The sequence below is a fragment of the Rhincodon typus genome, chromosome 7, assembly GCF_021869965.1.
Source record: "Rhincodon typus isolate 14 chromosome 7, sRhiTyp1.1, whole genome shotgun sequence".
NCBI lineage: Eukaryota > Metazoa > Chordata > Chondrichthyes > Orectolobiformes > Rhincodontidae > Rhincodon > Rhincodon typus.
The window spans coordinates 9,810,626-9,834,126 of NC_063338.1; the positions used below are offsets into that span (position 1 = coordinate 9,810,626).

At 44.5% G+C, this 23,501-nt stretch overlaps 1 protein-coding gene across 1 annotated transcript in view; it reads right to left on the reverse strand.

The window, feature by feature from the left end:
- col6a1 (collagen, type VI, alpha 1) overlaps positions 1-23,501 on the reverse strand; it is a 55,172-nt gene that overhangs the window by 26,976 nt on the left and 4,695 nt on the right. The window contains exons 3-20 of the mRNA XM_048599321.1: positions 22,830-23,033; positions 20,812-20,971; positions 17,189-17,302; positions 16,340-16,360; positions 16,204-16,224; positions 16,046-16,090; positions 14,428-14,481; positions 14,093-14,137; positions 13,966-13,992; positions 12,503-12,529; positions 12,338-12,382; positions 10,428-10,481; positions 8,483-8,545; positions 6,759-6,821; positions 5,407-5,460; positions 4,616-4,651; positions 3,291-3,353; positions 2,334-2,396 (exon numbers count right to left, since the gene is read on the reverse strand). Coding sequence (XP_048455278.1) covers positions 2,334-2,396; positions 3,291-3,353; positions 4,616-4,651; positions 5,407-5,460; positions 6,759-6,821; positions 8,483-8,545; positions 10,428-10,481; positions 12,338-12,382; positions 12,503-12,529; positions 13,966-13,992; positions 14,093-14,137; positions 14,428-14,481; positions 16,046-16,090; positions 16,204-16,224; positions 16,340-16,360; positions 17,189-17,302; positions 20,812-20,971; positions 22,830-23,033 — 1,159 coding nt within the window. The remainder of the gene's footprint in view (positions 1-2,333; positions 2,397-3,290; positions 3,354-4,615; positions 4,652-5,406; positions 5,461-6,758; positions 6,822-8,482; positions 8,546-10,427; positions 10,482-12,337; positions 12,383-12,502; positions 12,530-13,965; positions 13,993-14,092; positions 14,138-14,427; positions 14,482-16,045; positions 16,091-16,203; positions 16,225-16,339; positions 16,361-17,188; positions 17,303-20,811; positions 20,972-22,829; positions 23,034-23,501) is intronic.

Genomic DNA, 23,501 nt, shown 5'->3' on the forward strand with positions numbered 1-23,501 from the left:
TGATGCTGCTTGGCCTGCTGTGTTGTCCAGCTCTGCACCTTGTTGTTCCGAGAGGCCTTGGGTTGGGTTTTTGTTTAACAGCCGGCTCTCAGAGATCAGGATTTCTTTTCAGCTTTTGTTTTTCAGTAGCTTCAGAAGCTATTGTGGTCTCAACAGAGTTGAAAGCTTCAGTGAATGTCTCCTGGCTGCTACTCTCTCTGAATTTTCTCAATGTTTTTTTCCCTCCTGGATTGGAAGACTGAATGTGAGAATCTGTGTCTGAATCTGCCTTTTGGCCAAGGGGTGTGTTTATGTGATGTTACTATTTGGAACAGTTAATTAGTAATAGTTACCCTATCTATTATTCAGTTAAGTTTTCCACTAAAGTTATTATTCTAAATTCCTCTTTCTTTGTTTTATTTTAACTACAGTGTTTAAATAAATGGTGTTTTTGCTTAACGTCGAGTAGTTTGACTAATTGCATTGCATCGAGAACAGGTACTTCACATCTACTTTTAAAATAAGAAAAGGTTAGGATCTAGGCTACCTTCTTAAAATATTTTGAGGAGGTCCTGTCTGGTCTGGTCCATAATTAATGGCGACGAACAGAAGATGACCCAAATCCTGAGAATAAATTGGTCAGTCGGGGAGATTGCGGATGATTTTTTTCATCTCTCTCTCTCTCTCTCTAACACTTGAGTCTAATCTCAGCATCTCAAATGACTACTGCCCACAGCTGTCTCCACACAGACCAGATACTTACACAGGCAGAACTGCCTCCTAAACATCACAGATATGAGCGTTTTAACAAAATCGGGAACAGTGGGCAAATTTAAAATGCAGAAGTCACTACCACTTCTAACAACTCATAATCACTGAGCGACACTGTTGAGTCTTACAGTAGCTTTCTTGAATTTCTATTAAAAACGTCCTGCTAATATGTCTGGCCAACATTTGAGCATATCCGCTCCCAGTGAGTTTTATGCATCTGGTGTGCGTTATGCTGTTCAAAATTCCAGAATGGTTTGGTTGCTATGGTTTCTGGTCATTATTCACCTACAGTGCTGTAAATCATATTTAAATACAGGAGAGATCTATTCTTACTGAGTCACAGAAGTGGCGTTGAATACCCTGGGGCAAGTCTGGATCCTGGTCCATTTTATGTGCGCGTGTGCCGTCTCGCCCTCCACCCCCATCTCTCCCCCACCATGGACAAGGAGGCACAAGGCCTAGTTAAATCTGGAGGCTGTTTGAAATCATCTGGGCAAGAGCTGACTTGAATAGCAGTTCACATACCACTGACTACTCCCACCTTCACCAGGTTTCAGAATTCTACAGTACAATAAAGGAACGATCGATGCTGGAGATTTGAAATGATAAACAGTGAGCTCTGGAGAAACTCAGCATGTCTGGCAGCATCTGCAGAGAGCAGGACAGAAAGCATAGCTAACGTTTCGAGCCCAGCCCTGAAGAAGAGCACCGAACTTGAAATGTTAACTCTGTGCCTCTCTCCGCAGACCTGCTGAGTTTCTCCAGCACTTCCTGCTTTTCGTTCCGGGCTACAGTGTAGCCTTCTCCCCTTTGCCACGCCATCCAATCAATCTCCCTGAGGAAAACAGCAGGAGTCCGCAGGGATTCGGAATCATGACAGGAAGGCATTCCTCAGAAGGAAGAGCCAATAAAATGAAGGGCCACCCGTCTCAGTGATTAGCACTGCTGCCTCACAGCGCCAGGGACCCGGGTTCGATCCCACCCTTGGGCGACTGTCCGTGTGGAGTTTGCACGTGCTCCCTGTGTCTATGTGGGTTTCCTCCAGGTGCTCCGGAGTCGAAAGATGTTGCAAGTTAGGTGGATCGGCCATAGGAAATTGCCCGTAGTGTCCAGGGATGTGCAGGATAGGTGGATTAGCCATGGGAAATGCAGAGCGTTGGGGTATGGGGGTGGATCTGGATGGGATGCTGTTTGGAGAGTCGGTGTGGACTTGATGGGTGGAATGGCCTGCTTCCACACAGTAGTGATTCTACAAAACTTGTGAAGAACACATACCGATCTTATACACTTCAAAACGGTAGATGAGGACATTCATTTCCATATATTATTGGCTTTTAACGTGTTTTTTCTCCCCTCTGGGTTGGGTTAGGTTCCAGCAGACCAACAAAGATAGCACTCTGGGTGCTGAGGCAGTTATCTACACAACGGTGTCAGCGTACAGCCTACATTTTCCTCACTATACATTAACACGGAGCGAGAACATGAAAGGGTGATGCTCATTCGCGAGTTGCCTGTACAGACAAACGAGCAAAGCTCCCATCCGATTATCCCTCTGTTCCAGCATCAGCCAAGAGTATACTTACCGGTTCGCCACTAACTCCGGGAGGACCCTCATGCCCTTGCTGTCCCTCGGGTCCGGCATTTCCCTGCAGAGAGAAACAAGGAGGAACATATGTCACGTTGCTGCAATTTACATCAGTGCTGAACCCTCCCCCTCTCTATTTCCTTCCCTATCTCTCAGAGCCTTCTGCTATTCCTTTTCACATGGGGATATAGCTCCAAAGATAAGGCAGGAGCGAAAAGGCTTCTCTGTTACAGAGATGATGGTAATCTCACCTGAGGAAGGGTCACCAGACCCGAAATGTTAACTCTTGATTTTTTTTTTCTTCACAGGTGCTGCCAGACTTGCTGACTTTTCCAGCAGCTTCCGTTTCGTGTTGCGATAACCCAACGGTTCAAGCTAACACCCTGGGACATGGATACAAATCTCGGCCCACGTTCATCTCAGCAATGGTGAAACCAATCAATCATCGATTGTTGTCAAAACGCATCCAGTTTGGCAATGCCCTTCAAGGAGGGAAGTGCCACAGAAAACATGGCCAACTCTTAAATCATCCTCTCAAACAGCTCAGCAAGCCAATGGCAATTAGGGACAGGCAACAAACCTTGGCCTGGCCAGGGATACCCACATCCCACGCAAGAATACGAGAAAATGGAAAGGGCCGGCCGTTTCTGATCAAAGGATGGGACAGTGACATCCATCACCAACCATTTCCTCAGCATCTACGTTGCTGAGTAAAGTCCATTGCTGCCAGGCCAAACATTCCTGGAGATACCAAAATGGAAACCCCATCCCCCACCACCACCACTTGGCTATTTATCCACGAGTCGAAACATGGTGGACAGATAATGGCCTAATGGAGGTGGCTGGGATAGCAGCAAAGGGAAAGGTCAGCCATAATCTCAGTGACAGTGTGGCTGAAATGGCCTTCCCCGTTCTCTACTGTTAATTCTTCCCGGTTTCTCTGAATATTAGTTACCTTAGGTCCCCTGTCTCCTCTTGGGCCTGGAGGACCAGGCAGCCCTGATTCACCGGGAGGACCCTGGAAAATAGCAGAAGTGGGTTACAAGAACAATTCAGGCAAGCATCTTGGATGGCACAGCTTGACCATTGTCAACTGTACATCCACACATCAGTAACGTCAAGGCAGGGAACGTTTAGCACAGCTGTTTCCTACAGCATCTCACCGCTGAACAAGTCTAGGACATACATCGGGGTACTTGACTCAGATGATTTGCTCAGGAGATTGCACAAGCCACCCCTCGGAGAAACTGGGTACTAATACAATGAATCGTTGAATCTGCAGTGAGGAGGTTTTGATTAGACTTTAGCGAGCATGGAAAGGCTTACATTTTCTATTCCCCTCAGGAACTGACCACTGACACCGCTCCCCCCCCTCCCCACCCACCCCCCGAGACCTTCACAAGCCTCTTTGCTGGTCTAGGTCTGCACTGGCTTGGATTCTGCTGGAGTTGAGGTGGCTGGGAGATGGAATTCATGGGGCATCCAGGGAGGTTATTCCTACACAATCCCCACTGCCCCTTCCTCAATTTAGGAGAGATGGGTGGAAGAACTTCACCTCAAATGGAACAGAGTCTTGACAGAACTGACTGGAAATATCCATTTTCAAGCCTTGGTCTCTATCCAAATATATGTTTATGCTCGGGTGGCAATGGGAAGGGATTGGCGGAGGCAGATTACACATTGAAGATGCTATCGGACAGGATCGTTTCTCCAAACGGAGTTTTATGAGTAAACGTTTCCTAAGGAAATGTTTCAATTCCTCCAGGCAACACTTCTAAAAAACATGGCCATTAATCCATCTTAAATTGCATCCAGTGAGGCATATGTTAGACAGCACAAGAGGGTATTAGCAAACACACTGAGCGATTCACTTTTATCATTTCTTTTAAGAAAACAGTTGTTTCCTATCACTTATGCGAATATACAACCAGCATGCTCTCAGAGGAAATTAAACTCCTTTGGCTATATCTCAAATACATTCCCTTCACATTTTCACTTGCCTGTTCAGAGGAAGAAGATTTATTCTTCCTGTCGATTAAGGGATTTCCAGAGAGTCTCTGCCGACTAACACAAGGCAATACACAACGAATGTGCAACATTTGATATTGAATTATGCAAGGGACTTAACATACAAAGAAGAAAAATCACTCCTGCATACGGGAAGCCAAAAATCTGGCAGTGTTTGCGCGGTTCTCTGTTGTATTACTCAAATACAACGGGTTTGATCGCTTGGTCAAAAGCGCTCCTGGCTAAGTATGCAAAACAAAAAATTACAATTACCTCCTCGCCAACATCTCCATCATCTCCTGGAGGTCCCTGCGCAGGAAAACAACAGTAAATCGTGCGGTTAGGAACCAGAGAAGAAAGAACTGACCTTCTTGTTTGTGTGTGGATGTTAGGTGGCACTTGCTAAGAGTGGCCCAGTGATGGTTGTTGCTGCCCTGTTTATCTACACCCTCTTCCCTAGTCGAGCAACACTCACAGGGTGAACAACAGATCTCACGGCCAACAATTCCTCTCACTGGTAAGCATTGGTACACCAGCTCATAGGTTAGTTAGACCTACGCAGCTCCCTCATTATGGATCCAATGGACTGGACAGTCATCCTGACTGGATGTCAATCCAGCATTCTGAGCTTCAGGGACTTAGAACGGTGATGTCCACCGAGGGCTCCAACTCTGAGGCACTTGGACCTTGAGCTCACTCCTGCTTAAAACTTGGTTTATTTTTATATCGTTACCTCTTATTCTGGCTATGTCGGCTCATGTGGTGGGTCAAAACTGTACCAACAAGACTATGGGGTCTCAATGCTTAGCATGGTGGCTTTCAAATTTCCAATTCCACCCACCTGCTTACCCTTCCCTAAATCCCCTATTACCAAGGATAGGGTTCATTGGTGTTAACAACCCTCCAAAGCCCAACAGTGATCAGTACAATTACATATCACCAGTCAAACAACATGCAGTTCTAATCCTGGAAGATTACGAACACAAGGCAACGTTGAGCCAAGGTTCTCCTCTTCACGGCTACTCGGTGAGCTGAATAGAAGCACAGAAACAGAAGTTACTTACGTCGTCACCTCGCTCCCCAGGATCTCCGTTGCTTCCTCTGGGGCCTTGATTTCCCTGTTAAACATCAATCCGCCATATCTCAGTTTCTGCTGCAGGTCAACGTAGTAACAAACCTAGTGACTAGCTTAACAACCTTACAAATTTGCTGCTGAATATTCCCCCAAGGTCCAGGAGCAAAACCATGAGTTTCAGGAGTTTGTAAATCAAGAAAAGAAATTACAGTGTCATAGGGACTGGGCCTACATTCTCCTCCTTGTTAACCAATCAGTATTTTTATCCCAGATAGCAAGGTGTAGAGATTTTTATCCCCTTCTGCCTGAGCTCAGTCGGGAACATATCAGCCCTTGGCATTGTTACACTCAGGGCAAAACCTCAGTCTTAATCCATTCCATACTGGCTACTTGACAATGACAAGAGAAGTGAGATGGTTAATCCTCATGCCCTCAATGTCCCCTAACTAACAGCAAACTGATCACAACACAGACAGGGGAAAGAAAACAGGGTGATGAACAAGGTATTTGGTATGCTTGCCTTCACTGGTCAGAGTATAGGCATATGGGACGTCATGCTGCAATTGTACAAGACATCGGGTCGGGGGGTTCAAAACTAGAGGGCATAAGGTGAGAGGGGAAAGATTTAAAAGGGAACTGAGAGGCAACTTTGTCATACAGAGGGCATGTATGGAATGAGCTGCCAGAGGTAGAGGCTGGTACAATTAAAACATTTTAAAGACATTTGCCCTGGTACTAAAATAGGAAGGATTTAGAGGGATATGGGCCAAATACTGGCAAAAGGGACTCATTCAGTTTAGGATACCTGGTCAGCATGGATGAGTTGGACCAAAGGGCCTGTTTCCATGTTGTATGACTCTACAATCAACTTGGGTTTTTTTGTGAGAACTGTGCAAAGGGCAAGGTATGATTCTGGAAGCATGGAACATTTCCCCAACGCTGTCGCCAAAATGCCTGGTTTCAATTCCACTCTACATCGCAGAGGCAAGCGCAACATTAAGCCTCAACTATGTGTCTCTGTCCCAATGGATCAGAGGATCCCACACCAAGTATAGCTGCTCTCTCTGAACCAGATTACTAATTCAGTGCCAATTAATTGCACTTTTAAGCCATTCAAAGCCATTTTAAATGCATTCAAAGTGACCAAGCAAAAGGAATAGACCAGCCCCAGATTGCACTGTGCAAAGACCATAAGACGCAGGAGTAGAAATAAGTTATTCATCCCATTTGGTCTGCTCCGCCAACTCATTGTAGACACAACATCCACTTAACTTTGATGCCAAATGAATTTGGTTGTCTGACTTGAAAGGCCAACCTTTCTCAGGAACAGGAAGAACAAACCTTATCGCCTGGTCTCCCAACATTTCCAGGTCGTCCTGGTTCCCCATCTAAGCCAGGTTCACCCTACATAAAGAATCAAACACATAATTATTTCACACGTCAACATTTTGTTTTCCCCTGATTTAATTGTTGTAGGTTAGCCTCACACGACACGCTGTCAGCCTATGCAATGTGCGCTAATTCGCTGAATTTATTCAATAGAGAGAGCTAAACCTGTCTGACTGGATCACTTCAAGACAGGAGGCAAGACCTTATTCACGTTAGCCGGGGTCCCAGAGGTTTAGACTAGTTTGGTGTCACCCAAGTGGGAAGCAGTGAGGAATTTTCCGTATTTCATTCCTTTCGTTGGCCTTGAGTTTTTAAACAGCATTCTTCGCCTAATGCAGGGAGATCCACATGGTTTGAGAGACTGTGTGTTGTGATACCCAAGTCAGCTATGGGACAAGTCTGGATAGATAACGGATTGCTTTCTGTCTGTCCTATTCCTGTGCCTGTAGGTAATAAAGTGGTTCTGTACGAAGCCATTGCAAAGACCTGAAGTGAGAGCAGTGTGAACACAAGGTGACCATGTCCAATGCCTTGCTGCCCCATCCAACTCAGGATTTCTATTCCATTTTAAAAACTTCATTCACATTATCAGCAAGCTCCACCTCTCAGTATCTCCAGCTACACCCTCATTCTTACACTATTTTCATTATTCCCTTCTTAGAAATCGATCAGCTCTATTTAGCTTCTCTTCGGTTGGGTGGATTGGGGAAGCTGGGTAGTGGATGGAAGGGATTCATGGATGACATTCAGCAATATTGTAATATTTTCACACAGTGGGCCCCAGGCTGTGGCATGAAACCAGTCATGTTTCCAACTGTCCCGCGCTAAAAGGTGTTCACATTTGAACAGGTGACAAATCCTGCAGTTTGCAGCCTTGCAAATTGCTCCATCGGTGTGTGCAATAGCCCTATCCTCCATTGGCGCATTAAAATTAGATTTATTGTCACATATACTCGAGCTACAAAAGAACAGGAACACAGTGAGAAGTGTACAATGGCATCCAATGCACAGCACCTAGGGTACAATCTTAGATACAAAAAAAAAGAAAATAAAGAAAAAGGTTACACTATTTTACAGACATACACAGAATAAGTGAGGAAAATAAGAAATAAAGCTAAAAAAAAAGACATTACAGCATCTTCAAAAAGGCAGTGCACCAGAAGAAGGCAAGTGTGGAGCAGAAAGGGTTGCTAACCAATTTCCCCAAGGAGATCTGGAGCTGCAGATGCTGGAAGCTAGAGTCAATAAATGTGGAGCCGGAAAAGCATGGCAGGTCAGACAGCATGCAAGGAGCAGGAAATTCAATGTTTCGGCCTGAAACGTTGACTTTCCTGCTCCTCGGATATTGTCTGACCTGCTCTGTTTTTCTAGCTCCACGTTTATTGAGTCTCCAAGGAGATCTCTCATCCTTTAGCTTCAGTCCCAGCAGCTCATGGAGGATAAGGTAATGGGCTCATGTTGTCAATGTCCATTCAAATGGTGGACGAATGATAATGAATCCATGACCCCATCATCATTACTGGAGGAATCAAAGTTACAAAGGACTAAAATTTAAATAACTTCACAACCAAATGAGGTCAAATATTTAGGCAGCTAAGATGCCATTTGGTGACTGATCATAAGGAAGGCATTGTTTTACAATAATATGTATTATACCCATCTTAGAAACATCGTACCTTCTGTCCCTTTCTTCCAAATGGACCTGGATCGCCCTTAAGGCCCTGTAGTCCAGGTGGTCCCTGTGAGGGAAAAGATTTCAAAAAGATTTGCAGTCAATTCCTCTTTTGTTCTTAGATGATTGGAAAACCAGTACTACACTACAGTCTCCACTTGTTTAGCTCAATGAGAAACATGCACTGCCCATCAGGACATCTAATACCAGAGTTAGGAAACACAGCAATATTACTGAGGTAATCCAGCTGGATTAAACAAGATTATAAACTCCATTTTTCACATGATCTCAATGCCCTGCCCCCAGCACAGCCTATTATTGGTCACCTGGCATGTCCATCTTCATGAATCAGCCAATCAGAAAGCGAACAGAGCTTGACAACCCAATGGAATTATTCTTGACTTTGACCGCCTCGTCATCTTTGATATTTCAACAACTAACAAACTAAACACAGGTTTTTACATACATTTTTAACATCCCTATGTTTTTTTCTTGTAACAGTGTCCTGGATATTAACCTCCAATTCCTGGTAACACCTGGACAAAACTGGAGGTCAGGCAATTCTCATATCAACAGCTGATGGGTTCTTGCTGTATTTCTGAGCACAATTCTTCTTTCTAATACAAGGGCTTAATATGCTGCTACTTGACGATGTGAACCTTGAATTTCAAGATGGCCTCACAGTCAGGATACACCTTCTCTGCGGACACCCGGCGCCTGCTCAATGAGCTCTGGGTAGTGTTTGGTGTTCAACAGATAGAGTTATCTCTGGAAGCTTAAGGTTGTTTGACAGGGTCTGGGAGCTTGACCCAGAAAACTTCAGTGTCCACACAGAAGTATGTGAGTTTTTTGGGATGGAGACATTAGCCAATGGGGACACTGCAAATGTCAATATGGGTCTTACATCCTCGGTGAATGATGGGGACCGTACTCTTTAAGAATTCATATTGCGCAGTGGGTGGGCTTCTTTAGGGGGCAATTAATAGTCGAGTTTTTTTTCCCCTAAATTGGCCAATTAGCCCCCACGGTCACAATCAATTTAAGCTTGGAAAGGAAGTGAAGCTTGCAGTTCAGGCAAGGGGTTGTGGGTAGGAAGCACAAACCTTGAGATGCACTCTCTCTCTCTGTACATTTCCAAAAGTTTTTTTTTTATGAATGGTCTTAGGAATCAGGACACCATTTTGGGAGGGTTAACAGCTGAGGGCAAGGATATATGCCTTAAAATTCTCAATGGCATCAAGGGATATGACATTGAGCGAGATAATCTGCCATGATAGAATAGCAGATTAGGCTCAAGGGGCTGAACAGCCTACTCCTGCTCTTGCATTCCTTTGTTTCAAAGCCTGCCTGGAGTGCTGGTTCCTTGGTCTGCTACCAAGAGTCCACATCAAGGCAGTTGGCCTAGTCCCTAATACCTTGAGGGGACCAATGGATGACTGAATCACATCAGTTGCCCTCTGGCAATAGGTCTCCACTGGCCGATTAATCAGCTGCCTGGCACTTGTGGCATGTACCTCTGTCGCACACCCCAATCCCTCGTCCATGGAGAGTGCCAGTGGGGCACAGGATGGAATTGGCACAAAATTGGAATTGGATGGAACTGGCGCAAACTGACACAAATTTCCCTCGCTGCCCAGAATCCACTTGGAAGGGCATTAGTCATGTGCACGCTCTCGGGATTATCAGCCACAGCCAAACGCCGTTCCAGAAATCCGGCGCGGCACAACCTTTCCCATCTCCGGGGCAACGCGCAATGTCAAACGTGGGCCTTCACTCACAGGACTGGAGTTCACCTACAGCATAGATGCTGCTTTCACATTCACCCACAGACCAAAACACCCACAGCAAGAGAAACAAAATCAGACACACTGCGATTACAGATTTGGCAACCATTTGCCAAATACTGCAGACGTTTTCACAGAGAGAACAAAGTAGAGTACAATACTTACAGGAAATCCTGGAGATCCAATACAACCTGGCAGACCAGGGTACCCAGCATCACCCTGATCAAAGAAATAGCATGAAAAGATTTCAACATCGTGTCATCACAGATGTTTAAGAAGTTGCTCATTCCTCATCGCGAAGCTGGACCTAACTTGTCAGACCACAGTTGGTGGATGATTTGAGTTTCAACGACCAATTGAGGGTTTTGTCGTGATTTTTACTAATACTGACTTCTTAAAACTTTTTATGCCGATTTCAAATTTCCAAACAGCAATGGTGGGACAGGGACTGCCACTTCCCTCGAATTGTTAGTTCAGGTCCACTCTGCCAAATGGCACTTATTCCACAGCACACAGCAGGATCCCAAAACAGCGGTGAGTTGAATGGCCAGTGCATCTTTGCCGCTGGCTTTAGGACATGGGTAAAGCTTCTTATTCTTAGGCAACAGGATTCCCTAATGTTTACCTGATCTAACCAGCAGGACCGCAGTTTAATATCTCACACTGAAGAATGATATTTCCAGTAATGGAACACTCAGTCAATGGCCACTGAATTAGCTTCAGTCCTGTATAGAACCCACAACTTTCTCAACCCATGTCAAATGGACCATCCGTCATTATCTAATGTCTGCAGAGGAGTTTTTTTTAATTCATTTACAGGATGTGGGTGTCGCTGGCTGGCCAGCATCTAATTGCCCTTGAGAAGGTGGTTGTGAGCTACCTTCTTGAACCACTGCAGAGCTTGGGGTGCAGGTAGACCCACAATCCCCTTTGGAGGAAGTTCCAGGATTTCGATCCAGTGACACTGAAGGAACGGCAATATATTTCACGGCAGAATGGTGAGTGGTTTGAAGGGGAACAGGTTGATGATGTTCCAAGTACCTGCTGCTTTGTCCTTTAGGTGGTAGAGGTTGTGGGTTCGGAAGGTGCTGCCTGAGGATCTTTGGTGAATTTCCGCAGTGCATCATGTAGATAGTACACACTGCTGTTACAGAGCATCGGTGGTGGAGGGAGTGGATGCTTAAAATGGTAGAAGCAGTGACAATGCAGTGGGCTGCTTTGTCCTGGATGGCATCATGCTTCTTGAGTATTGTTGGGGCTGCACCCATCCAGGCAAGTGGGGAGTATTCCATCACACTCCTGTCTTGTGCCTTGTAGATGGGGGACAGGCTTTGGGAGTCAGGAGATGAGTTACCCACCACAGTATTCCTAGCCTCTAAAACCTGCTCCTGTAGCCACTATATTCATACGGTGAGTCCAGCCCAGTTTCTGGTCAATGGTAATCCCCAGGATGTTAATCATGGGGGATTCAGTGATGGTAATGCATAATAGATGTTAAATAGTTGGGAGGGTCCGATGACTTTCTCATTGCAAATGATTTTAACAAAGGCTGAATGGAATGCTAAACTGGGCAGATGTATTAGCGACATTCCACTCAATCCCACAGGTACCCAGCCTGAGTTAAGTTAAAATATTTTTTTCCAGTCATGCAATTGTTCTGATCGTGTTCTCTTTGAAATATATTTAGGTAAAGTCTGTGGGTTCACAGAATCAGGAGGATTATAACAGTGTAGGAAATTGATATAACACACATTGGCATGTGTCTCTAAATACTACTCAAAAACTTATCTCACCTGCCTAGCGACTAAAGAATGCTGCTTGACAGTGAGAATGGGTTGGCTTTATAATGAAATGCAATAACACCAACAAAATTAAATCACAGTTATCTCTGAAAAGGAAATATAAAATGCAAATCTCTCTCTCGTTGGCTCAGAGTCTCTTCTTTACTCAGGGCTGCTTTTTATTAATGTATCAATGGTGAACCCTGTCTATAAACACTGGCTAAGCATCACTGAGTGACAGTGGTTCTCTCAGAACGAGAACATTCAACACTTCGATATCCCATTCTCTCTTACCTTCAGACCATCTTTCCCATCTCTTCCAGGGAATCCTTTCGCACCCTAAAATCATCGGGCAGAGCAGAATGAGATAATTAGTGAGTGGTGTAGAGGGATGGATACTGGGGTAACTTTCAAATACTTTGACTTTGTAGACCCTGGGATAATTCAAATCGCTCTAACCTTGGCTCCTTTGTGTCCTCTGTCACCCTGAAAAACAAAAGGCATGATTCAGCAAATGTATCACAGCGTGCTTGCTAATTGCCATTTTATTTTGTATCCTGAATGAGATTGGTGGAACACTTTGCCACAGACACCAATTCTCTCCTGCTGATATAGGTCCCCCTCCCCTGCCGAAAATGAGCTCCCCCCGACAACCCCTTCTGTACTGAGCTCCACACCCCTGCCAACCCCTGCTGATATTGAGCTCCCCACCCCCTGCTGATACTGATCTCCACCCCCACAACCCCCTGCTGATACTGAGTTTACCCCCCCACAACCCCCTGCCAATACCAAGCTCACCCTCTGCCAAAATCGACTCCCCACCGCCTCAACTCCCTGCCGATACTGAGCTCCCTCCCTACACCTGAGTTCCCTTCCCTTGCATTTCGGGATTCCCTTCCCCTGATGATATTGGATCTGCCTCTGTCCGGTGATTCCAAGCTCCCCCCACTTCATGATAAAGGTAAATGCCCCCCCTCCCTTACCAATTCCCTTTGTACAGTTAAGGTGAACTACAAGACAGAATATTTGCCCTGAGTGAGGGCAGGATTTAGGCTCTTTGCCTGGTGGAAATGGGCTGGCATTAGTCCAGAGTTGGCAGTGGCTCTCTTACCATCCCCTTTACACTTGCACTACCATCGCTACCTTGGACAGATCCCTGAGAAGGATGGGCAGAGGTGCTGCCTGGTTTAGACCAAGCCTGTTTGTAACAGGATGTACATAAGAGTGCATTGAGCCGACAACCCGAAGGGCAAATGAATGGAGAGGAACGGAATGGTCCAGCCAGTCCTCTTCACTGGGAAGTTCATGAAGAAACCATTCTCACTGCCTGCTGCCCTTGTAAAGCAGGGAGACAGGGCACACTACTAGGCCACTGGGGCCTGAAGAATTGGTCGTTGTATAACGATCTGATTTGGGTCCATTCGAAAATAAAATTGTGCCATGCAGAAGGTGTCAAGTTGGCCCATTGCACCTCTTCTGGCTCTTTAAAAGAGCTCCTCAATTAGTCGCACTTCCCTGTTATTTCTTCATGTGTTTTTCTTGCCAAGCGGTTACTCAGTTCCTTTTCTGTAAATCACACCTGGCACTACATCCCAGATCATAACTGGCTGTGTTAAAAAAAAACTTCTTCTCTTTCGCCAACCTTCTGTTATTCACTTTAAATCTGTGTCCTCTCGTCTGAACCTCTCCTGCCTTATTCACTGTATCAAGATCCAAAACAATATCGTTGTCATCATTGCTCAATCTCTTCCTTGTTCTTAGTTTTATTCTGATTTGTACTCAGAACACAAGTCTAGAAACTAGGATTGCTACGTATGTTTAAAGATTGTGTTACACATGTTCTGTAACGTCTGTAATGAAAGCTCAATAGACATCAGGAATGAAATTGTAATTCTGTGACTGAAGTCAATAGGCACCCTTACCTTTGTGCCACGTTCTCCTTTGTCACCCTGTTGGCAAAAGACAAAGATTGTGTTGGTGAAGAGAATGCTCAGGTGTTACAGTTGGTAACCAGTTATATCACCGTGGTAATGCAATTCACATAGTTACCTTCATACCCGGATGACCAGCTGGACCAACATCACCGGGTCTACCCTGAAATGAAGAAGAAAGGAGTTGTCAGTGGTGAGGGAATACATTCAAACCAACAGTCGGCACAATCGAAAGCAATTAACTTAGGATGTTCAGCTAAGAATTATGATGGAAGCGACAATTTGGTGACTGAGGGTTCAAAACACATGCAGACTAAAAATTTCTCCATACACAAGAGGGGTGAAGAACAATGTTGAAAGAGAGGGTCCATTCTACGCTGACTGGACACATTCTGTTGACAGCATTGTTACAGAGGAAGCAGCAGTGTGGATAGAAGCAGGTTCTGTACTTACCAAGGGACCAGGTGGCCCCATAGGACCATGAGGACCTCGACGTCCATCTGAACCCTGTGCAAGGGAACAAAACATTGTCCATTTAACATGTCCATACAGCCAGTGCCGAGTGCAACACGTCTCACAAAATGAAGATTACACTGCTTATGTGCATCGTTGTGAACAGTCAATCATATGGCCCCGGTAAAACTCTATTCACATTTGGGAAATCACCCTCATCAGTTAGGAGGCTGGGTGAGCCTTCCTGATTGAATAGGGCTGGCACTTTGCAATTAATTTGATTAATTTATGACTACAATTGATCTTTTGACATTTTCCATCTGATATTTTCAAAACGGGTGAGATGAGAGCTTTTGTACTCTAGGACGTTGGGAATGATGCAGTAATCCTTGAAATAAGCACTGCCAATATTGTAACTGTTTGGCAAAGCATGCTTAACAAACTTACCTGGAGTTTTTTTGAGGATGTAAGTAGGAGAATAGATAAAGGGAAACCAGCAGATATGGTGTATTTGGCTTTTCCGAAGGCTTTGATCAGGCCCTATAGAGGAGGCTAGGGGGTAAAACTAAATAATATATCAGCATGGATTGAAAACTAGTTGACAGGCAGGAACATGAGTGAGAACAATGGGTATTTTTCCAAGTGGTACGCAGTGACTAGTGGTGTATTGCAAGGATCAGTGCTTGGACCCCAGCTATTCACGATATATGTAAACAATCTGGGTGACGGTAGCAAATGGAACATTTCCAAGTTTGCAGCTGACACAAAACTGGATGCGGTTGTGAGAAGGATGCAAGGCTTCAGGCTGATGTAGACAACTTGAGTGATTTGGGCAAACACCTGGCAGATAGTACAGCGTGGCTAAACATGGAGTGTATATCTTGGTGTGAAGGCAAGTTTAAATGGTGACATATTGGGAAGTGTGGACATACAAAGGGATCTGGGTGTCCTTGTAGATTAATCAGTTCAAGTAAACCGTCAGTTGCAGAGAGCAATCAGGAAGGTAAATGATATGTTGGCCTTCATCATAAGAGGACTTGAATTCAGAAGTCAGGATGTCTTACTACAGGACCTTGGTAAGACCAAGCATGAAGAACTGTGTGCAGTTTAGTCCCCCTACCTAAGAAAGGATATACTAGAAGGAGTGCAGGGGAGGTTCATTAGTCTGATACTGAGGATAACAGGACTGTCTCATGCAAAGAGTTTGGTTTGACTGGGCCTGTATTCACTAGAGGTTTAGAAGGTTGTGATTTAAGCATATAAAACTGTAACAGGCCTGGACAGACTAGATGCAGGAAGGTTATTTGGCCTGTTTGAGGAGTCTAGTACTGAGGGACACACTCAAAGGGTTGTGAACCTATGGAATTCTGTACCACAGTAGGCAGGAAAGACCAAGTCACTGAATACATACAAAAAAAGACAGGTACACTTTTAGATTTTAGAAGCATCAAGGTGTATGGGAACATAGTGGGAATATGGCACTGAGATAGAGGATAAACCATGATCATATTAAGGAGCAGAGCAGAGTTAAAGGGCCAAATGGCCTATTCCTGCTCCTAGTTTCTATGTTAGCTATACCTCCATTCGCTTTGTGCATAAAATAACCTGTGACACTAACCTTTTCTCCTGGATCCCCTGGGATCCCAGGTGATCCTCTTAATGCCTGTAAGATAGAGAAATAAAACATTTTCGTGTGTGTAAATTGGTCTCCTTAAAGATATGCAGCAGAAAAATAATTTTGAGATTGCAAAGATGCTTCTCTCGAAGGCAACTTACATGGCACTCAAAGGAGCAACACTGCAGATCAAAAAGAAAAACAGAATAAATACAAGATCATAGCAACACAAATGCTACATGCTAAAAATATCCTATCAAATAATTTTGAGATCAAATTTGAGTTGATGCAACATACCACTGGTTCCACTTCGTCATACTGTAAGCAAGAAAGAGAAGAAATTAGAGTTCTTTGAATATTTAAATAAAGAGAGTTTACAATATATTGAACAAAGATAATCGGTGGCCCATAGTTTAGGTTAACATAAGGCCAGAAGACCAAACTGATCAAATATTTTTGTTCCATGCTCTGAATTGTGGAATCAAGTATTTGGTTGCCTTCCTTTGCTCGTTATGAGGCAGTAATGAAATAATGAGTTTTTTCTCTCTGTTGGAACGATTGAATAATGGAGTGGTCAATAAAGCCAATAATGAAGCCTGGGAATCTTGAAATGACAAAATATTAGGGGCCAGTATGTATAGAAAATAGTGGGTATAATTGAGAATAGCATTAACAAAGCCTATGAATGGCTTACAGTGATAAAAAGGCATATAATGTTTAACACATTCTTGTATCTGCTATTTTAATGTGGGTGAGATCACGTGGACAGACTAACATTGCTGCTGAAGAGTGAACAGTGAAAAGCATTAAGAACTACACAGCTATTATTGCTGAGGTTAACTCTCAGCCAATTGAGTCTTGGGGGCATGTTCCCTTGTAGAGACTACAATCCCACTGGTGATCTGTGACACTGAATGATCAATGAATTGAAATCTGAATCACCATGCACTCAGATATGGCACATCAAGACCCTCTGAGGATGAAGCCCAGGTCTGGAGCCAAGTGATGAGAAAAGTCGATCCACTTTGGAAGAGTTGATTTTCTGAATGGGCACTGCCAGGAATCTCAACAGGAACCTGCTGAGTGTCTGAACTGAAAGGTTCTGTGAAATATATTCGCCAATGGTGTACAGAATGTGATACTCACAATAGTTTGAAGGATGCTTTCAATGGTATTGTTTAGTTTCACCTCGCTGAGAATGGTTGCTGTGTAATTTCGTCGATATTTGGGACTAGTTGCAATCAGATTCAGTCTTGCTTCCTAAAAAAAAGCATTTTACTTAAGAACAGAAGGCATTGATATATTGATGGTGAGTTGGAAAGGAACTGGCAGATCATGCACAACATTGGAACAGACGAGGTTTTTCACTTTGGTGGGAAGAATTAAAAAAAACACAATTTCAATGGAGAGAGGTTTTGGAATGCTGCGCTACACAGGAATCAGAGTATTTACCTGAACATCATACAATCTAGTCTGAGATAACAAGGTGTAGAGCTGGATGAACACAGCAGGCAAAGCAGCATCAGAGGAGCAGGAAAGCTGATGTTTCGGGCCTAGACCTACAATCTAGTCTACTGCATTTGTTGCTCACCATGTGGTCTCCTCTACACTGGAGAGAGGCAGCATGGACTGGGTGACCGCTTTGCAGAACGCCTACATTCTGCCCGCAAAAAAGACCATGAGCTTCCATTTTCCTGCCACTTCAACACACCACAGTGTTCCCTGGCCAAATCTCTGTCTCAGGCTTTCTTCGGTACTCCAGTGAAGCTCCACACAAGCTGGAAGAACAGCACCTCATTTTGGCTCAGTGGTTAGCACTGCTGCCTCACAGTGCCAGGGACCCGAGTTCGATTCCAGCCTCGGGCACCTATCTGTGTGGAGATTGCACATTCTCCCCGTGTCTGCGTGGGTTTCCTCCCATAGTCCAAAGATGTGCAAGGTAGGTGGATTGGCCATGCTAAATTCCCCGTAGTGCCCAGGAATGTTTAGGTTAGGTGTGTTAGACATGGGAAATGCAGGATAAGGGGAATGGGTCTGGGTGGGATGCTCTTTGGAGGGGTGATGTGGACTTGTTGGGCCGAATGGCCTGTTTCCACACTGTAGGGATTCTATGATTTTCCTGCTTGGAAATTCTACAGCCTTCCAGGCTCAATATCCAGTTCAACAGTTTTAGGGTTTTGAGGCACCTTCTCCCATGCCCTTACCCCAAGCCCCAACACCAGGCCTTGCTATCACATGGTCTGCTATTACACAACCTGTTGTTAGCCACTACTAGTCCCCATTAGCACCCTTTCATTCTCCCAGCCTGACCGTTATCCACTCCTTTATCCAACTATTCTTCTGTCTCTTTGGGCTCTACTCCCGCCTATCGTTTACTCCTTACCCCCTCACCCCTCCCTATCTTCTGCACAGAAAACTACTTTCCTAGCTTCCATCAGTTCTGAGGAAGGGTCACTGGACCCAAAACGTTAATTCTGATTTCCTTCTGCAGATGCTGCCAGACCTGCCTGAGCCTTTCCAGCAATTTCTGATTTTGAATCAGAGTATTTTTGTAAAGAACAGCAAGGAATTAGACTACAGGTACAGCAAGTCATTAGGAAGGTCAATATAATCCCAGGCTTCATAGCAAGAGGGACAGAGTATAAAATGAAGAAAATCTCGCAACAATTAACGATGGCAATGGTCAGGTCTAAGGAGGGATACAATTGCATCGGAAGTAGTTCAAGGAAAGGTTAGCTGGGGTCATTTCTGGGATAAAAGAGTTCTCTTGTGAGGAAAGGTGGAGCAGTTTGGACCCAAATTCTTTGGAGTTTAGAAAAATGAGAGGTGACGTTATTGAAACATAAAAGTTTCCAACGGGGGCTTGAAACGGGTGGATGCTGTGAGGATTGTTGGGGAATCTAGAACCAAGGGGCCGCGGTTTGAAAGAAACGGGTCTCCCACTTGAAACACAGATAGAGAGGGATTTCTTCCCTCGGAGGGTCATTAATCTGTGGAATTCTCTGCTCCAGTGCGCACTTGGGGCTGAGGGAAGACCCAGACAAGAAATCGAGATTTTAATCTTGCCAGTCGCATATTTCCATTCGTTCATCTTTCATTACTTTTCATTGTAGGCTTGTATCCGCTTCCTGTTTACAATGTCTACAATTAACATCCAGAACAGCTTTAACACGCAGTCCCTCAGGCTAGATCCTCATCTCATTTGTAGCCAAGCAATGGTTCCCTGTAGGCACAGTCTGACCACAACAAAAGGAGCCAGGGTGCATGTTTCCTTTGCTAGATGATAAACCAGTGTTCTCCTCATTATGTTTCAGCCAGCACTCAAAGCGCAGTATTATAGATCATTCTTTTAATTGTCTCAATGTATGGGGATTAGCACTTAACATCCCAAAGACCCCTCTCCCGGCTGCCGGGATTTGCAGTTTATCTTGCATGCGACCAACGTCAAACTGTCAAAATCAATCACTAGAAGTCACATCTCCACAACGAGGCCCAACTCCTTCTTTAAACATCACCCAAAAAGACAGATTTAAGTTACGGTTCCTTTTCTTACACATGCAGACCCGACTGGTTAGAGATGGCAGGGGTGCTTGCTGGACTTAACATTGATCTGGTAGGTTTTAGGTTCATTTCTCTTCTGCCATCCCGAAATCACCAAATTTATTGACTTTACTACGCACCCCGTCAATCAGGTCAAGGGGAGGCTGGTGTTTGCTTTGAACACATGGTGTTCACTTCCTGCTTTACCACATTTTGTCATTTCATTGCTCTTTTATTTATCACTATTACGAGCAAGCATATTTAAGATAGCTTTAATACTTTCCCGAATGATACAGAACTGAGGGGTTATAGCTCTCAGCAAAGATTGAATAGGCCAAGGGTTCCTCAGAAGTGAGAAAGCTGAGGGTTGGGTTAGAGGAGGTCTTTTAAGAATAGGTAGGGTCTGATAGGGTAGACTAAAAGTCGTCTACATAAATGTCACCCCACCCACTGCCTGAAACATTCATTCCCTCCACCACTGATGCACAGTGGCAGCACTGTGTACCATCCACAAAACGTACTGCAGAAACTCCCCAAGGCAACTCCTAAATCTGTGACCTCTTCTATCAAGAAGGAAAAGTCAAGCAGGTGCATGAAAACACCACAACCTACACATTCCCCTTCAAATCACGGACTATCCTGATCATGTCACCATTCCCTCACACCTCAAGGGCTGCAATAGTTTAAGAATCATAGAATTCCTACAGTGTGGAAGCAGGCCACTCAGCCCATCAAGTGTACAGTGACCCTCTGAGCAGCATCCCACCCAGACACACCCTATGGCTAACCCACCTAGTCAGCACATCCTTGGACAGCATAACATGGCCAATCCACCTTAGCTGCAAATCTTTGGACTGTGGGAGGAAACCAGAACACCTGGAGGAAACTCCAGACAGACATAGGGAGAATGTGCAAACTCCACACAGCCAGTCACCTGAGGCTGGAATTGAACCCAGGCCCCTTACACTATGAGGAAACAATGCTAACCACTGAGCCACTGTGCCACCCAAAAAGGCAGCTCCCCACCAGGCTATTAGGGATGAGAAATAATTGCTGGCCCAGCCATTGACTCCCATAACCTATGAGTGAATTTTTTTTAAAAAACAGAACGGTTGAGGCATTGATGTAATTAAGGGGAAGCTCGGTAAATGCAGAAATATGTGTAAGTGTCTGGAGACAGCAGTACAACAGAGAAGAAAAGATAGCATTAGGAGCAATTGCAGACAGACCAGGTGATCTGGTGTGATGGCCACTGAAAATATCTTTATCCCTTGGTTCTTTGCATCGGATGCAGCATTATCCAGGCCTCCGCATGGCTCCTTGTATCCCTCAATTGGATGCCCATCTGTTACCACAATCATGTACTTGTTCTCCCGGTGATGTGAGCCACTGGAATGAGAGATATTTTATACTGATTATCTGTTTATTATTCTATCTCTGTTTGCTTCTATGCCAGCACAAAAATACAGAACAGCCTGAATGATCCACGTTTCCCTTGAGAAGCAAGGGAACTCATTAACAATGTTTCAATTCGAAATAGAAACATTGACAATGGAAGTTGAATGAACCATTGACAGGCCATTGGTGGTGGTGGTGAGGGCGGGATGACAGGGGAGGAAATTACCTCATTGCAGTCTTTGACCAAAATTTTACTTGTCTATTTTCTTCATTGGATGTAGGTGTCACAGCCAAGGGCAACATTTATTGCCCATCCTAAAACTGGATGGCTTTCCTTGCCACTTCACAGGACAATTAACCGTCACCTACAATGCTGTGGGGTCGAGAGCCATATGCAGGCCAGACCAGGCAAGGACCGCAGATTTCCTTCCTTAAAGGGTATTAGCGAACAGGACGGGTTTTTATGACCATAAATGGTAGTTGTTGTGGCCACCATTACACAGAATGGCCTCCTTTTCCAAATCTAATTATTTGAAACGGCCCAGATTTTCAGGAGATTTGCCAAAAGCGACCTGAATTTTCCGACACCACTAATAATCCTTGTTTTTCAAATAGGAGGGATATATTTGTCAGCATGGTTTGAGCATTCATCAATAACAGAAGCTTTGGCCTAGACCTTGCAGAAGTCTGAAGTCTAAATGGAGCTTACTTCTCCTTGCTTTTCTTTACAACACAAATGGATATACATTGTTCAAGAAATCTTTGCACAGTGGATGAGCACTTACAAAGGTGGTGAAGGGACAAAAGGGTGAGGACGAACCATTGTCTTAATGTCCATCGACTCAATCCAACGCTGGAAAACTTTTGAAAGGAATTTGATTGCAAGTTAGCTTAAGCTATAATCATGAGGGGCACTGATAAGGTGAATAGCAAGGGTGGGGGAGTTCAAAACTAGGGGACACATTTTTAAGGTGAGAAAGATTTAAAAAGGAATGAGGGGCAACATTTTTACACAGACAGTGGTTCGTACATGGAATGAACTGCCAGAGGAAGTGGTGGTTGCAGGTACACTTACAACGTTTAAAAGACATTTGGTTAAGTACATGAATAGGAGAGGTTTGGAGGGACATGAGTCAAACAAAAGCAGGTGGGACTAGTTTAGTTTGGGAATGTGGTCGGCATGGACTAGTTGGACCAAAGGGTCTGTTTCCATGCTGTATGACTATCACTGACTAGATCTCACTTGGAGCACTCTGCCTTATATTGATCTGTAAAAGGTCAATGCTGCATTGAAGATGGTTTGGAGAAGGTTGGCAAAGTTAATTCTGGGATCCAAAACTGCAATAATATGAAAGCTAGTGAGAAAAACTTAAATTTGAGAAAATAAAGTTCATGTGAGGATTGATTAGGTCTTTAACAGTCTGGAATAATGTGAGTATGTTGTTTAACTTTGAAAGTGCCAGAGGGTAATTGGACTAACTCAATGAAATGAATAAAATGATGCACTGGTTATAAGTCAATTAATCTATTTAGCAAAGAGTATGCAGTTATCTGCTGGGAAATGGACTGAAGATCATGGACCCAAAGATAGAAAACAAAATCTAGATATACCATCAAGAACTCTGGTCCTGAAAATTGCACTGATCTGACATTTGGAAGTAATATGGACATAACCCCAACACAACTGCTCATGGCAATAATGGCACAGCAACTGTTGGCTCTCAGAATAAAGCTGTAACCTTGCAACTGACGTCATCTCAGATTCACTGACTCTAGAAGTATCAGAGTAAGTTATTTGTGAACTTCCCCGTTTTGGTTCCCCGTTTGGAGATATCTAAAGCACACTCACCCGAGCAGAAGCTCCTCAGCACCATCCCGTATGGCGCAGTCTGTGTACGTGCCTTTGCCAATGTAAGCCACTTGATTGACATTTTGAATCATCGCCACCTTTTCACTGTTGCTCATGAAGCTGAGAGGGTGGATCTTCTTCACCACGTCACTGTAGTGTAGAGCTCCAGCATTCCACTCCAGTGTCTGGTCACATCGGTAATACCTGAAACAGACAGACCCTACGTCATTCACATCAATTCAATTTGGACTGTTCTACTATCCCGTACCATGCCCTCCAAGCCATGGTCTGGTTAGTGCCTTGTATAGCTTTGGCAAAATTACTCTACTCTTTCTACTCCATTCCCTCTGAAATAAAGACCAATGTTCAAATTGCCTTCCCTATGACCCACTGAACTTGGATACTAGCTCTTTGTGGTGTCAGTTGAGGGTGACGCATTTGGCAGCAAGCCAAGGAGACCTCTCCTGCTCTCCTTCGAATAATACCTGAATGAGCAGATGGCCCCTCAATTTAATGTCTCATTCCAAAGATGGCAATGCGGCTCTCCCCCACTACTGCGCTTGGAGCATTAGCCTTGATTTACTGCTCAAGCCTGCAGAGTACAACTTCAGCTTCACAATGTTCTGACTCAGAGAGGACAGTGCTACAGCTGACACTGGGGTTAAAGAAAGT